Source organism: Rhinolophus hipposideros (assembly GCF_964194185.1).
Source record: "Rhinolophus hipposideros genome assembly, chromosome: 3".
NCBI classification, from domain to species: domain Eukaryota; kingdom Metazoa; phylum Chordata; class Mammalia; order Chiroptera; family Rhinolophidae; genus Rhinolophus; species Rhinolophus hipposideros.
The window spans coordinates 41,021,260-41,036,384 of record NC_138049.1 but is presented as its reverse complement, the minus strand read 5'-3'; the positions used below and the strand labels follow the sequence as shown (position 1 = coordinate 41,036,384).

The 15,125-nt window shown below is 34.2% G+C and overlaps 1 protein-coding gene across 3 annotated transcripts in view; it reads left to right on the top strand.

Moving 5' to 3' along the window:
- Nucleotides 1-580: 580 nt before the first annotated feature.
- The window catches only part of KPNA5 (karyopherin subunit alpha 5), a 43,147-nt gene continuing 28,602 nt past the window's right edge, over nucleotides 581-15,125 (top strand). The window contains exons 1-6 of one of the 3 annotated variants that reach the window (XM_081044312.1): nucleotides 581-854; nucleotides 5,738-5,871; nucleotides 7,278-7,379; nucleotides 7,495-7,594; nucleotides 11,905-11,999; nucleotides 14,953-15,084. In XM_081044312.1, the coding sequence (XP_080900438.1) occupies nucleotides 851-854; nucleotides 5,738-5,871; nucleotides 7,278-7,379; nucleotides 7,495-7,594; nucleotides 11,905-11,999; nucleotides 14,953-15,084 (567 nt within the window). In that variant the 5' untranslated portion in view covers nucleotides 581-850. Of the gene's footprint in view, nucleotides 1,357-5,737; nucleotides 5,872-7,277; nucleotides 7,380-7,494; nucleotides 7,595-11,904; nucleotides 12,000-14,952; nucleotides 15,085-15,125 lie in introns of all 3 variants that reach the window. The other 2 variants (XM_081044314.1, XM_081044313.1) reach the window with 2 other exon arrangements.

Here is a 15,125-nt window from a genome sequence, read left to right as displayed (position 1 = left end):
TCTGAAAAATAGAAAGAACAAGGGATGGAAAATAGGAGCTTTTTTGGGGTAGGAATCATGTATAATTTATCTTGTACATTCTGTGCCTAGTATTGCATCTAGAAAACAGTCTGTTTTTGATATTGTTTGAACTCCAGGGTGGATTACAAGGCTATACATATTTATAATAATTTAGGTATTTACTTCATATATCAGTGACTACTTTTATTGACAAAAATCCACAGATGTTATAGAATACAAAATTTTAAATAAATGGCAAATTGAAAACTTGAAACCAAGGACAGCCTATGGGAAGAAGTTAATGAAGCTGAAGAAGGCAAGAGCCTCTGTAAAGCTCCATGAGGTTGGGTTTTTTATCCGTTGTGTAGCTCCAATATTTGAAACAATAGCTGGCACAGATTAGGCCTTCCATTAGTACTATGTTGTTGGATGGATGGATGGCAAACTGATGAACGAATGAATGATCGGACAAGTGAACGATCGACTGAGAACTCTCACGGAGGACTAAGGCAGTAGGACACACTCCTGCCACAGGGACTGCGCCCAGTGAGCGTGTGCAGACGGCGGCTCCTCCTTTGGTGGGTGCGGCTGGGACGCGTCTTCTCCCCGCCCCGCTGCGGATCTGTGCAGCCTCCGCCGCCGCCACCGCGGCTGCGGCGGTCGCCTCATGCAAGGGCTTCTGGGAGCCGAACCTCGGGGTCTCGGGGAAGGGGCTCAGGTGGCCGCCATTTTGAGTTGCGAACCCGGTCGCTACGCTCAACGCTAGGGGCGGAGTGGCGACCACGTTGTTACGGGGAGCAGACGCCGCAGCGGAGGACTAGAAGTCAGGGTACCGGATCGTGCCACTTTAATGGGTAAGTGGGAGTGACGCAGGCCAGGTTGGGTGACCATGGGGCTTGGTCCCTTTGGGAGCTACGAGTTCCCGGGCTGTTTGTATTTACCCCTTTCCTTGCCCAGGGTTCAGGACCAGGCCCTGCCGGGCGTTTTCTCTGGGTCCCCTAAGGGCGACGCGGTGGCGGGGGCGTGGCAGTCGGACCTTTCCCGAGCGGACGCGGAGGCGCGGGGAGTCCAGATCCTCTTAGACAGCCAGGCTTGGTCCTCGGGAGGAGCTCGAGGCAGCCAGTCTCACCCGCTCGCCGCTCCGCCTCGCCTTTTCTCCGTGGTTTCTCTTCCCAAATCTTGACATTCACTCCTGGGACTGCGTCTGTGTTCTGCAGCTTATTAGAAGTGCCATAGAGTCAGGTGTAAGGCAGGTTCAGTCCTGGGGCCTCCACGTCGCACCCTCGACCTGGACCAGCGGCCCTCTTCCACTTGGATGCCGGTGCCTGAAGGACTCCGGCCCGACGGCAAGCGTGGGTGAGATGCCTCTCGTAATCGGTCAACTGTCTAAGACGAAAATTTAGTAGTGTTTCCTCGAGAATGCGTAAGATATGAAAGGATCTGAAAGCTGTGAAATGGGATGGTGATACTGGAGAAGAGGATGCCATTGGCATTTACTCTTGGGCTTTTCTACTCGTTAAAAATGTTTCTGACTTGATGTCTCTTCATTACAACATTCAATGATTCATTTGCTGTAGGAAAGTGACTTATATTCTGGGTTAACAAGAAACAGTTCTGTCCTCCCCCTTTGTACCAGTCTTGTAATTTCACTAATAGGCACCCAAACCCATAGAGTTGGAGGCTTACAAGCACAAGACATTCTGGTAATAGATGTAGAAAAATTTTGCATTCCACTTACTTGCCTATCCTCAACACAGTTTTTCAAAGAGCTGAGTGAAAAACAAGCTTATGATTGAAAAAAACAATTCCTCTGTTCTGCAACCTTACAGTATCTGAATAGCATTTCTTATATTTAAAATAACTTGTATGAGACAGCAGCCTTAATTAAACTAAGAACAGATACTACACTTGATCTTAGCCAAAAGGTCGAGAAGCGATAACAGCAGCCTTTAAAGTACCTTCAAAGTTATTTCCCAGAGAATGAAACAATCCTATTGGGTGAGGCACCTAGAGAGATCATTTTCCTTAGACTTTATGTCCTCTTTAAAGCAAAGGCAGTGAGAATGAAAATGTTTAAATAACAGGCAAGAAATTAGTACTGTAGAAGAAACAGGAACAAATGATATATGAGTTGCTAGATTTTATTTGGTTAACATGTTTATATTGAAAGGTTTAATGTGGTCACTAGATTAACGGTCTTAAAAGTACTGTTTAGTACGTGTGTTGGGCGGAGGCACAAGGTGATTTAATCAGATGTGGAAAGGAAAAAGAATAGAACTTATGTTACCTTTTAAAGCTACTAACTTTAAAAAAATTTATGTTTCTGGATTTTATAATGGGATAGTTTATTAGGCTAGTAATACATGTGTATAAATAGATAAACATTGAGAATAAATATGCAATATATAAGGATATGTGATCAAAAAAGTTTAGAGGCCAAGGGCCTAGATAATGCCTAATGTATAGGTGATAAACATTTTTAAGAGGATTATTGCTGTGAACATTTCATGTTGCTCAAGTATTTTATGCTTACCGAGCATAACTCAACAATGTTGGAGCTCAGTTTTATCTGTAATGAACTCTGATGTCTATTTTTCTCCTCCAAGAGATTAAGCTCTTACTAATGAGACAATTTTTATATATGAAATAATTAGAGAATAATGCTAAACATTGTTATTAATAAAGTTTGAGCTGTTTCTAATGATAAATATTTGTAGGTGCACACCGTATTGCTGAATCAATTCATTATATATTTTAAAGAAGGACTTTGGTCGATTGCAAATGTACTTTAATTACTAGGATATACGTTTGTTAAGTTCAAAGGCACAAAGTACCTTTTAAATCATTCCTAAGTCCTCATTCCATTCTGTTCAACCTTTAGCTCCACCACTTATGAAATTTCTCTCACTATTTTTACCAGTGACCTAATTATCAAATCTGATGTCTCTTATAGTACTTGGCTTATTGTAGGCGCTTACGTCTGCTGGGTGGATGAATGAATGCATAAATTGAGTGGCCTGTTAGTGCTACGGTACTATGTGAAATATTTATGTTTTGAATTCTGTTCTTTTTTATGACTCTTATTCAGTTTTTTTGACCTTTTTCTTTTTGGTTTCCTTTGCTTTTTCCTTTTCTACTCAAATGTGAACATCTTCAAGATTTCTCCTTTGGTCATCTTTCTTTTGTAGCTCTACATAATCTTGGATAATCAATCAGGAGGACTCTTCTTCTGAGTTTTGACCCATATTTTAACCATCTATATGTGCCCAAAGTACTATAAATTTAACATGTTTAAGATGGACACCACTATACACCTATTAGAATGGCTCTAGTTCAGTCCTGACAATGCCAAGTGTAGACAGGATGTTAAGCAACGAGAACCATTAAACACTGATGAGAATGCAAAATGTTTGTTACTTTGCAGTTTGAAAGTTTGTTCTGAAATCTGAAGCATACACTTGCCATGTTATCTATCAATCCTTACTCCTAGATATTTACTCAAGAAAAATACAAACTTATATTTCCACAAAAACCTGTACATGAATATTTATAACAGATTTATTCATAACTGCCCCGAACGAAAAACAACCTAAACGCCCTTCAACTAATAAACTGTGAAATATCCATACATTAGAATACTACTTAACAATAAGCAGGAATATAAACTATTGGTACATGCCAACAATCTGAACGACTCACAAATACACTATGCAAAATGAAAGAAGCTAGTTTAAAACTACACACTGTTACTATTCCATTTATGTGACATTCAGGAAAAGGCAGAACTATGGAGGTGGAGAACAAATCAGTGATTGCCAGGTGTGAAGGGTTGGCGGAGAGCTAATACCCGAGGAAGTGTTTTGGGGGTGATGGAGCTGTTCTGTATCTTCATTTTGATGTTTATATGCCCATGCATTTGTCAAGTTTATAGGACTGTATACTAAAATAGTGATTCCTTTACTGCATGTAAATTAAAAAAATAAAACAATTGTATTCATTATTTTTGTCTCAAAAACAAGCAGGCAAGCAAACCAAACCATCACTCTGATCCTCCACCTATATCCCCTGTCTTGGGTTATTTTGTCATTATGCTATAGCTCAAGCTAAAAACCATGTAGTCATCAACTCCCTTTTCTTCCTCACCATACATTTCTTACATTCATTCGTTTTGCCTGTTATTGCATCAATTTCTGAAATGTTTCTGGAATCAAACTGTCTTCTATATTTCCAATGCAGCTACTAATTTAGTTCAGTTCATCATCACGGTTTGAAACAACCTTCTCTTTAATTTTTTTTAGTTGTATTCCTTAGTCTTGAGTCCAGATTTTTCAACCAGATTGCAGGAACCATATGTGTTCTTAGCTATCTTTATAGCTTTATCTTCGCCTTCTCCCATGTGTCCTCTTGTTCAGGCACACTCAATTTCTTACTGCTTTGTGTTTATGTCAGGCTTCTGAAGAACTCTGCCTTTACATATATTCCCTGTGCTTGAGATGCTTGTTCCTTCCTTTTTCCCTTTCATCGTCTTCCCTAGGAAATTCTTGCTCATCCTTTAAGACAGGATTAACTGTTAGGACTTACAAAACTCCTAAGGCCCAGTTTGTTGCTTTGCCTTCTGTACCCTCATAGGATCAGATGCAAATGTCTTATGTGCTTTACTACTCACAATATAATTTGCCAGTCATTAGTCTATCTCTTCTACATCAGGGATGGCAGAGAACTGTCAGCCTCTTCTCTGTGTTTACTTCCTAAGTGCTAATTGATCACTACATCCTCTCTGGTTGGACATGGGTATGTTCTCAGAATTTATCAGAATAACATTCCAGGTAGCCATTAATTATCAGGTTAAATTCAAGTAGAAACCCTGCATGAGACTCATTTTTTATGTGTAAATCCAAGATAGGTTATAAGTAATTTAGTATTATTTTGATTTCAGATATCAAAATAATCAATGTAACACTATTAAAAAGTTTATAATTCTTTTTCTAAAAGTAAATCTATTACATATGTTGTAAATATAAAATTTCATAGTTATAGAAAATATTTTTAAAATGCTTATAACATGTTTTTTATAAATGTTAATATTTTAAAATACATTTGTAATAAAATTATCTAAAATAAAGTATACAAGTATTTCAGTATTTAAAAAGAACTAATTATACTGTAGTAATGAAAACTGGTATTGCAATCATGATTCAAGTCACCACCTGTGTGGCCTTAGTTCTTAAGCGCTGCCTTAAGTAAATGGAAGAAGCCAGACCCCAAGAAATATTTGAGGTGTGCTTATTGAAGCCTGATACCATATTCCATTGAAAGTAAGACATTTTGTTGCTGGGTATTTCTTGATCTTGTCGGAAGCTGTAATTTAGGAGGTTTTTATCCAACTATTTCATGATTATTTCTTGGCTGACCATGATTTTAAGATGCATCTCACTCAGAAAGGTTAAAATACCAAGGACCGGGGCATGCATATTAGAATCAGTGAAATTAGGGTAATGACTTTGACTGTGTTTAGACCAGAATATATTACTTGTTTGGTAGTTTCATCCTAAAATATTAGGTCATTTGCTCCAATTTGATATGTAAGTGAGGGAATGTGTTCTTTGTACATAATTTTCAGAATGGGTTTTGTTGGTCTATTTAATCAGTGAGCCGGAATTCAGTTACCCTAGGGTAAACATCTCATATTATTTTGAGAGTTATCAGTGTCCTTTTTTTTTTCTCTCCTAATCTTAAGATGCTATGGCTAGTCCAGGGAAAGATAACTATAGAATGAAAAGTTATAAGAATAAAGCCCTAAATCCCCAAGAGATGCGCAGACGAAGAGAAGAAGAAGGAATACAACTTCGAAAACAAAAAAGGGAAGAACAGGTAGGTGTTTTAAAATCTGTTTAACACAAAAATATTATGATTACAGATTTTAGAAGTTGTATTATTATTGGTAATTTTTAAATCATTTTAAATGAAAAAGTGTTTTAGGAAGTTGAATATAGATAAATCTATTTTTTAATTTGTTGGACTTCAGGAATAATGTTAGCAAATTCATGAATCAGAATCCTGTGCTGTTTTAATCACTGACAGGAATGACTTCTGTTTTGATACATATTTTATTTTAATCATATTTCTAACTCAGTGCTAAGAAAGTTTTACTCTTGAGCCTATTTATATCACTTCCATTTGTCATTATAAAATTTGCCTCCTAAAAAAATATTGTTTCATTTGATGCTTTGTGGTTTTTGTAGCTCTTGCTCCTAAGTTAATTATAGTCTTCCTATGCTGCTCATACTGTTCCTCCTCTAGTCTCATCAGCCAGGTCTCTCAGCCTTCTCTATTTGAACTTCGTCTGTGTGACATAATGAATAGAAAAATCATTTAAAAGACTGAATCTGAACATTTTTCATTCCAAGATACACTTAAATTTAGAAGTACTCATAAATAATGAGGGTGTGGGCCTCACATACATGAATGAAACTGTGTGAAAAGGACTAGCAATGAAGAAAGTAGAAAAAAGGTCTGCTGTACAAACATGATTATGATTTGTCATCTCCCTATCTGTAGCATATCTAGCACAGTACCTACGGTTTTACAATAGGTACTCCAAGAAAATAATCTGTTGAGTGAATGATTAGATAGAAACTGCACAGATTGAAGAAGAGTAGTATTTATTTACCTATAAAAATATAATAGCTTTTTTACCCTGAATTTTGAGTTAGGAGATGTACCTTTAAATCTCTCTCAGTGACCTCACCATGTCTCTTTCCTCCCTCTTTTTTTCTTTATTTTTATCCGTTCCTGAGTTAATAAGCATAGGGCCATTTTTCCTGAGAGTTCTTTATTCCTTGTTAGTTTGGTATACTATTTCTGTTAATATATACCACATTATCTCTCCCATGTAACAAGTTTACTTTTTAATTAAGATTTTCTTGGAAAAATTCTTAGATATCTCATAAGCTAGTGTGGGCATATGTGCTTTTTTCAAATGCTGTAAAATGTGAATGTGTTCTCTACTCATGGGACTGGCCTTTGGTAAAAGACCTGAGATTAAGAATGACCCAAAGCAGTCTACAGGACAAGTGCTAACCTAGCCCAGAAAGTCTAACTTCTCACAGATAATTTAGATCTTCATGGTATAATGATTGGGAGATACTAAAATATTCAGAATTTTAAATGATAAAATTATTAGTTTGTTTTGTTCACTTGAAAGAAAAATATAATTTCATGGGAATTCAGCGTTTTGTGGAAAGCTCAGTGTATAAAGTGATTTCTCTTTATTACAGCTGTTTAAACGTAGAAATGTCTCTTTGCCCAGAAATGATGAATCTATGCTAGAAAGTCCTATCCAGGATCCGGATATCAGTTCCACTGTACCCATTCCAGAGGTAGATATTACAAAAATCCATTTCAAATTATTTCAATAATATTTCAGAAATAGTTTGCAGCAAATACTATTCATGCAAAATATTTAAGTGATAAATTATATTTTCTGTGTTTTAGGAAGAAGTTATTACCACAGATATGGTTCAAATGATTTTTTCTAATAATGCTGATCAACAACTAACAGCAACACAGAAATTTAGAAAGCTGCTTTCTAAAGGCAAGAATTATTTATGCTTATTTGATATTACATGATTCTGCAGTAGTGTCTTATTTATGAGGGTTTTTTTTTATTTTAAGGCTCTTTGCCAGGAGTCTTTATTTTTCTTTAAAATATATTTTTTGATAACATCTATTTTTTAACATTATATTATCAAAGTAACACATGTTGATGTAGAATATTTGCAAATATAAAAGAATTTAAAGAACCAAATATAAAAATCATTATTCCTGCTGCCAAGAAACAAAATTATAGAAACATGTTTTTAAATTCCTGTAGAAATATTTTTCAGACATGATTTTTTAAATGGTGGCATAACATCATAGGATGATCAATCAATCTGATCATTAATTTCTTTTCCCAAAGATTTTTTTTTTAGTTTGACAAATGTATTAGTATTTTAGTAAAGACATTCATCTCAGTTGTTTCGTTCTCCCATCTTGACCGTAGTTTAATACTTCATTTGAGTAAAGAAAAAAATATTTAGGTGAGCGGTGTTATTCTGACATAAACAGTAAAAGGTACAAAAATGAAAATTTGCCTACATTAAAGCAAATTAAATTCATGTATCTTGATATAATTAAATCACAGAAATAAGAACTAATAATTCTATATACGTTTCTATTGTTTTACGTGGGGCTTACTCTGAACTTAAAGGCAAGTAAACAAAGCATTAGAAATATATATACAGGCTGCTTCTCTGGAGTTACTACCCATTAAAAGAGCTGAGTGAGTAGTTACCAGCATTAAGACAGTCTGAAGCCGCTTGCAAATATAACTTTGTAGGAGTTTTCAAGGAAATTATTGTACTGCATTTTTTTAATCTATGACTGTGCCTTTAAAGATATGTTTAACTGTCACATTAAAAAAAACATTCACATACAATACAAAAATACAGAAAAACCAAAACACTATAACACACAGATCTAACAAAGTATATGTGGTCAAAGATTCCATAAAATGTTTAAAGATGCATTTTCTTTCCTTCTGTTTTCAGTACCTAAAATGTGCATTTGAGAGGACATTGGTCAATATGTATACACTTAAATCGTATTATTGGACTAAATGAGAATTCCTATAGTAAGTTCAAATCAAACTGGATTTCAAAACAAACTGAAGTTAGTAACCTAAATGTTTTGACAAAGTTGTAGAAAGGACATTTTTCTCATTTTCCATATTCATACAGTGTTGCTTTTTTTGGTGTTTATTACCTTTTGAAAAATAAAAGCAGCCAAATATTTAAGTATTATGTACATTTAAAATTTGGGGGGATGGTGTGTATTTTAAAAGAAAACAGCTTCCTTATCACATGCCTCAAGATCTGATGGAGATGCTTATAGAACTATCTAATAACAAAAACCAAGAAAAGCACATTCAAAATACTGATTTACTTGATGGCAAATAGCTGTTTTTTGAAGACTAATGAAGGCAGACAAGACCCGTTAAGGTGAACTGGGCTATTTCAAATATTCAATAGTTTACATGAAATTTAAAAATGTGTTTTTAAAGAACTAAGCATCTGTATTCACTGATAGCAATGTAATATCTAGTTTATGACTTGAAACAAAACAAATGCCCATTAGGAAAAAAAGCAATATTTTAATTTTATCTAATTTACTTTCAGTCAATAGTCCAGTAACATTTTCCTTCCAAGAAAAGGCTGTTTCTAGGAGCCAGAAAGTTTATGTTAATAAGAGAGTTAATTTAGAGAGTAATTGCTTGCAGTTTAAACAGACAATAACTTTTTTCTTCCTTCATAATGTGCTACTAGGTGTCTCTAAAAAATATACAGTTCTTAAAAATTTACCATTTCTGATTTTTTAAAAATTATCTGTAACTTTTGGAAACTAATCACATGAAACTACAAAGTTAGCAAATTGTCTTGAAATCTGTATGTAAAACATAAATTACCTCTAATTTCAAACTCTCATTTATTGTAAGAGTGTACCATTCAATCTTTAAAGAAAAAGAAAAAAAGGCAACGCCAAAGATAGTCTTATACTATTCTTAAAAAGGAAACTGCTCCTTTTAACTTTACACCCAGCCCACACTCCAATTTCAAAACACATCGTTAAATTGTCTTGGTCATGGGCATTTCCAAGGTGAGATTTTTTATTTCGCTTACATATTTGGTTATCAGAAAATCCATGCTTTCCTTTATTGAAGGAGTATGGTCCTGCTGATGTGTTGGAAGGATCCCTTCCAACATCCTTCATCGTCATCTTTGCTTCTGGAGGCATTTCCTCTGGTTCGCTGTCTTCTTCATTAAACACTGGTGCTTCTGAAAGAGTTTTTGGAGCAAGAGCTGAAACAGTTTAGGCTTACTTGTACAAGTTTGATGGCTATGACTTAGGCTTTCTTTGTTGCCTGGCTACCGTTGGCAAATTCAAACTTAGAGATCTTTATAGGCCTTGTTGGGAAGTCTGCAGCTTCTGATAGTTCAAGATACCTTTTAGATTAGCTGATGATGCAAGTGTAATTTAATTGCTTTCTTTTATATGAAGTAACCGTAAAGTTATTTTCCAGGAAGAGATCATAATAGGGCTCTTAAATCTATGTATGTATTACATCTATATTTATCTACATATTTAGTTATAGCTGATAGTCTCAATACACACTTCTCTCACTCTCTAACCAGAAAACCCTATGCTTTCTTTCTTTTCTCAACCTCCCATTTCTCTCCCCTCAAATAAAAAGAGCAAGACAAAATTTTCATTGCTTTAGAAAAAATGGAAGAGAGTAGATTTAGAATTTTGTCTTGGAAAAAGAGGAAAAACTAGAAAGTGCAAGTGGTAACTACAGCCTTATAATTTTGTTTTCATTTTTTAAAAGATGGGGTTAAATTATATTACTATTATTTTTAATAATAATATTAATATTAATAACATAAATTGTTTTGTCCTGTTGGTGGTCTGGAATTTACATTTTGAAGAATTCAGACTTTCTGTTTAGAACACCCAAGCAAAACTTTGTGTGTGGCTTTACTAACATTGCAGAAATCTAATTTTTTAACAAATTAGAAGGTCAGCAAATTTGTAGAAAAAAGGAAGGAAGAAGTCCATTTCCAAACAAACGTTTCTTAACAATTGAGAACATGATTTCTAAGATTTAAACTGATTTAAAACTTAATAAGGTTTTTCTATATTAAAAGGACAGGATTTGTATAGATCTTTTATGGTTACCATTCACTTATTCTACTGATTAAACGCAATATGTTAACATTTATATGTATATGAGTTATTTATGATCAGTAACACAGTCAAACAGAAGAATTAAGAAGAAAAGGAAGAGTCAAAAGTGGAAATGAGATTTCTCTCCTATGAGTAGGTGGACAGATTACTCAGTAATAGATAAATTTGGGTGGTGAGTACAGGGCAAGAGGAAGGTATAAGCATAGTGATATTATGAGTTTGGTTTTAGTTATGGTACATTTTAAAGAAGCCCTGGGGAAATAATGTGGCCAATAGACACTTAAAAATGTGGTCTAGAGTCTAGGAGAGAATTCCAGTTATGAGGATTAAGTTTGTGAATTATCACAAATGATAATCATAAGTCATAAGTGAATTAGCAAAATAGGTAAATTTTGTACAAAGAGAATAAATAACAGGGAGAAAACTAACCCAAAGGGAGATCAACAGAGAAGTTCCTGGAGAATCACAAGAATATGCTTTTTGTTGAAGTCAGGGGAGAAGAAAGAGTTCTTGGTACTTAGATTGCCAGTCGCTGAAATATCTTTGCTTTAATTTTGCATGTCTTTGTTTTAAAATTTCTTAGCGATTTTATAATTAAAAGCCCCCCTGCATTTCATGAAAATTCATCAAGAATTCTAGATAGTCCAATAGTGTTTCTTCAAATAATAAATAATATCTTGACAAAATAGAACCTCATCTGGCTGAGAGATATTAGGCAGTTCATGGCTGATAGTGAAGGAGACATCCTGGAAATAGAGTATGGTTATAAAGAATTAGTGGGAACATTATCCTTCAGTTGGTGTTTTGAGTATTGGACTGAAATACTCCCATATTGTTGAGGTGACCTCCTAAATAGCTTTCAACTTCTGAAATTTAAATATTTGTGTAGTAAATATTTTAAAATTTTCTTGTCATATGTTTATTTAAAAAGAATTTCCTATGCAATAAATATCGCAATTATAAGAACATTTGTTTTCTTCAGTTACATTCAGCTAAGAGTTTTAAACTTGGTCAGTGAAACCTAAGAAAGTTATTTTGTGTGCCTGTTAATTGATAACAGGGAACAGATGATTGTCTTTTTGTGTCTGTATAATAACTTACTTCTTTTTAAATTTTTAGAACCTAATCCACCAATTGATCAAGTTATACAGAAACCAGGAGTTGTACAGAGATTTGTGAAATTTCTTGAAAGAAATGAAAATTGTACTTTACAAGTGAGTTCTATAGTTTTCTTTTTTAATTTCTTTCCAGACATGACATAATGAAAATTTCTAGTGAAAGCAACTTAAGCATTCAGTGAATACTTGGCAATTAAAGGAAAAGGTAGTTCCACTTGTCTTGCCATGGTCATGGTTGCAATGCTATTTTTTTCTGGGAACTGTTATTTTATTAAACAATTTTGGGATAAGCTTATAAAATCATTCCTGATATTAATAAAAAATTTTGTAGTTGTCAACTAATAACTTGTTTCAGAAAACCTCAAGCTAAAATGCTAATTTATGGGTAAATTTATTTTGGCCCTTAGCTAATTTGGGTGGTAACTTCTTAGGATAAACTCTTTTATCTCTTAAAATATTTCATCTGACTTTTTTTTTTTTTTTTTTGAAAAAAGAAAAAATCAGTATAATCTAAAAATGTGACCAGAGTTAGGTTTTCTCTAAAAAACATTACTTCTCAGTGATAGTGACTTCGCAGTGACTGTTTTAAGATGTCTTTCTAATAATTGGCACCTAATAGTAAGTTACTGAAGTTAGCAAATACGTTACTGTTAAAATAAAACAATAATAAAAAAAAGATTGCTTTTACTGACCTTCATTGTTACATATATTCTTAAGTAAGAGAACAGGGTGGGATTACAGCTATCAGGATTTGCACAAGACCTACACTTAAGTTATCAATATTACTGTCACTAATGGAGGACTGTTACTGGTATTCTGGTAATAGTTATTGAAATTACCACTTAGAAGAGTGTTCCACTTATCTGAATAATTTGGGAAAGGTCCTTCCATTTTAATAATAAGCAATGGATTGTGTTGCACATGTGAATGTTACCCAGTGAATTTTATGCTGGAAAATTGTTGAGAATGTTTGCAACCAGTGTCTGAGGGAAAGGCCACTTTGTTCTTGTTATAGTCTTACTGTCAATTAGTTTTCAAAGTGTTTAGGTGTTAGTGCTGTAAGGACTAGAGATCATGACTTTGAGTCCATTTGCTTAATACATAAGTCCTGAATCCAGACTAGAATCCAAGCCTCTCGATATCTAGTTTATTATTTGACTCTTTAATTCTAAATGAATGAAAGAGAAAATGAGTGAATGCGAATAAATAAAATTCAGTTTTAGTTTGAGCTGTAATTGTGTAAGGCATTATAGTTACAAAATTGAGTAAGATATTGTCCTCCTCCGCAGAAATTCTTCACACTTTGTTGGGGAAGACAAACACATAAACAGATCTGTGATACCATAATATGCTTAGTGCTCTAACAGAACTACAAACAAAGTGCTTTGGTAGCATAGACATCATACCATTTTACCTGTTTAGGGAAGTCCAGGAAGGCTTTACAAAGGTAGGGTTACTGGCTAGTCTTAAGGATAAATGAGAGTTTGACAGGTTGAAAAGAGGAAAATTAATTTTAGGTTGTGAGAATATCATGTGCGGAGAGCACAGAGTATTCCAGAAGAACATAAGAGACTTGCGCGTTTATTGATCACTATAATTAAAACCTAATGAAATTCAACACTATGTTCTGTGGTCTTGGTACAGCTATCTGCTGTGCCATATTACCCAAGTTTGTATGAAATATGCTAGTTCAGAACTTTGGTCTGTCTAACTTATAGTCCTCAAACTGGGGGCCTACAGACCAGTCTGGCCCACAAACAAGCTATCTATGGCCTACATGTGTTTTAAAGGATGTGAGTTCAACTGGACTTTAAAAAATTGGGGAATTTCAAATGAAAATCTAAATTTTTGTCTTCTCACAAATCAGAAGAGTTGGCATTTTAGCCACATAGTAAAATAAAGACCTAGTGGAGCTGAATAGCTCTGCTTTTTTTTTTTTTAGAAAGTTATTTTTTTCCTTCCTTTTAAAAAAATTACAGCTATGCTCTCCAGTTTCCACAGTTCCCCACTTGCTCACTTGACTCTTTTTATGTTATCTGATCTATAGTCTATAGACTTGTGAATTCACCACTCTTTACTAATGCTTTCTCCCAGAGATACCTTGGGGTTTTTAAATGGAGTAACCTTTTAATTGTCCTCTAGTTTATTTTATTTTCTATAATTGGTTAGGTGTATGGTCTCCATTTTTTAAAGTATAAATTCCTCCCTTAAATTTTTTCTTAGTCTCATACATAATAATTGTACCTTTCATGCCTTTCAGTAATGCATTTGGATGCATTTTTGTGTTATTAATCATAATGGTATCTACCATAATGTGAAAAGGTGTCTCTTCCAAATATTTTTAAAGCTGTAGTCACTCCTTAGTTTACTAATGGATTTATAGATCATTTAGTTTACTGTTTAGGAGACACAGGTTGAATTTTCTCAGTTGCTTGTGTTACAAATTTATCATATGTAAGTATATCCAAATTCTAATTGAGTTGATATGAATAACTTCTCAGAGTCTCTGATGTTTAAAAGAATACCACAGGTCCTGCTTGTGGCTCTGCTAACAGTGAACTCTTTGTCCTTGAACAAATAACCTAAATCTCTAGATGTCTAATTTTCTTAGTTCTACATGAGGAGGTTGAGACTGGATGATCCCTAGGGAAACGAAAGCACCTTTTATGATTCTAAGATCCATAAATATACTATTGCTCTATTAAGTAATGTTTTATGTATTTTTAAACTGCTTTAGAATACCTGGCTCTCTAATTAGCAAACATTAGGAGTTTTATGAATTATAAATTCAAATGTGTTCATTTATTTTTCATGATTTTGTAAATTTTCATTCTGTTCTTCTCAGTTCTTGTTTTTCTAGATTGAAGAGTTCTATTTTTAAATTACAGGTTTTTATCTATAAAGTCTGATTTCACATTGAATCTTATTCCATTATAAGCCAGTCTTTATTTCAGACTTGTCCAGCTAAGTCTTCACTCTCTCTCTTCCTTTCTCCATTTTTCTGACATTTCTTTAGTGTTTTCATTTATTCTACTTTATTTTTCCTTAGTTTGAAGCTGCATGGGCATTAACTAATATAGCATCTGGAACTTTTCTGCATACCAAGGTAGTGATTGAAACTGGGGCTGTTCCAATTTTTATCAAACTTCTTAATTCAGAGCATGAGGATGTTCAAGAACAGGTAAGTTTCTATTTTGAACTAGTGTATGTACCAGATTTTAA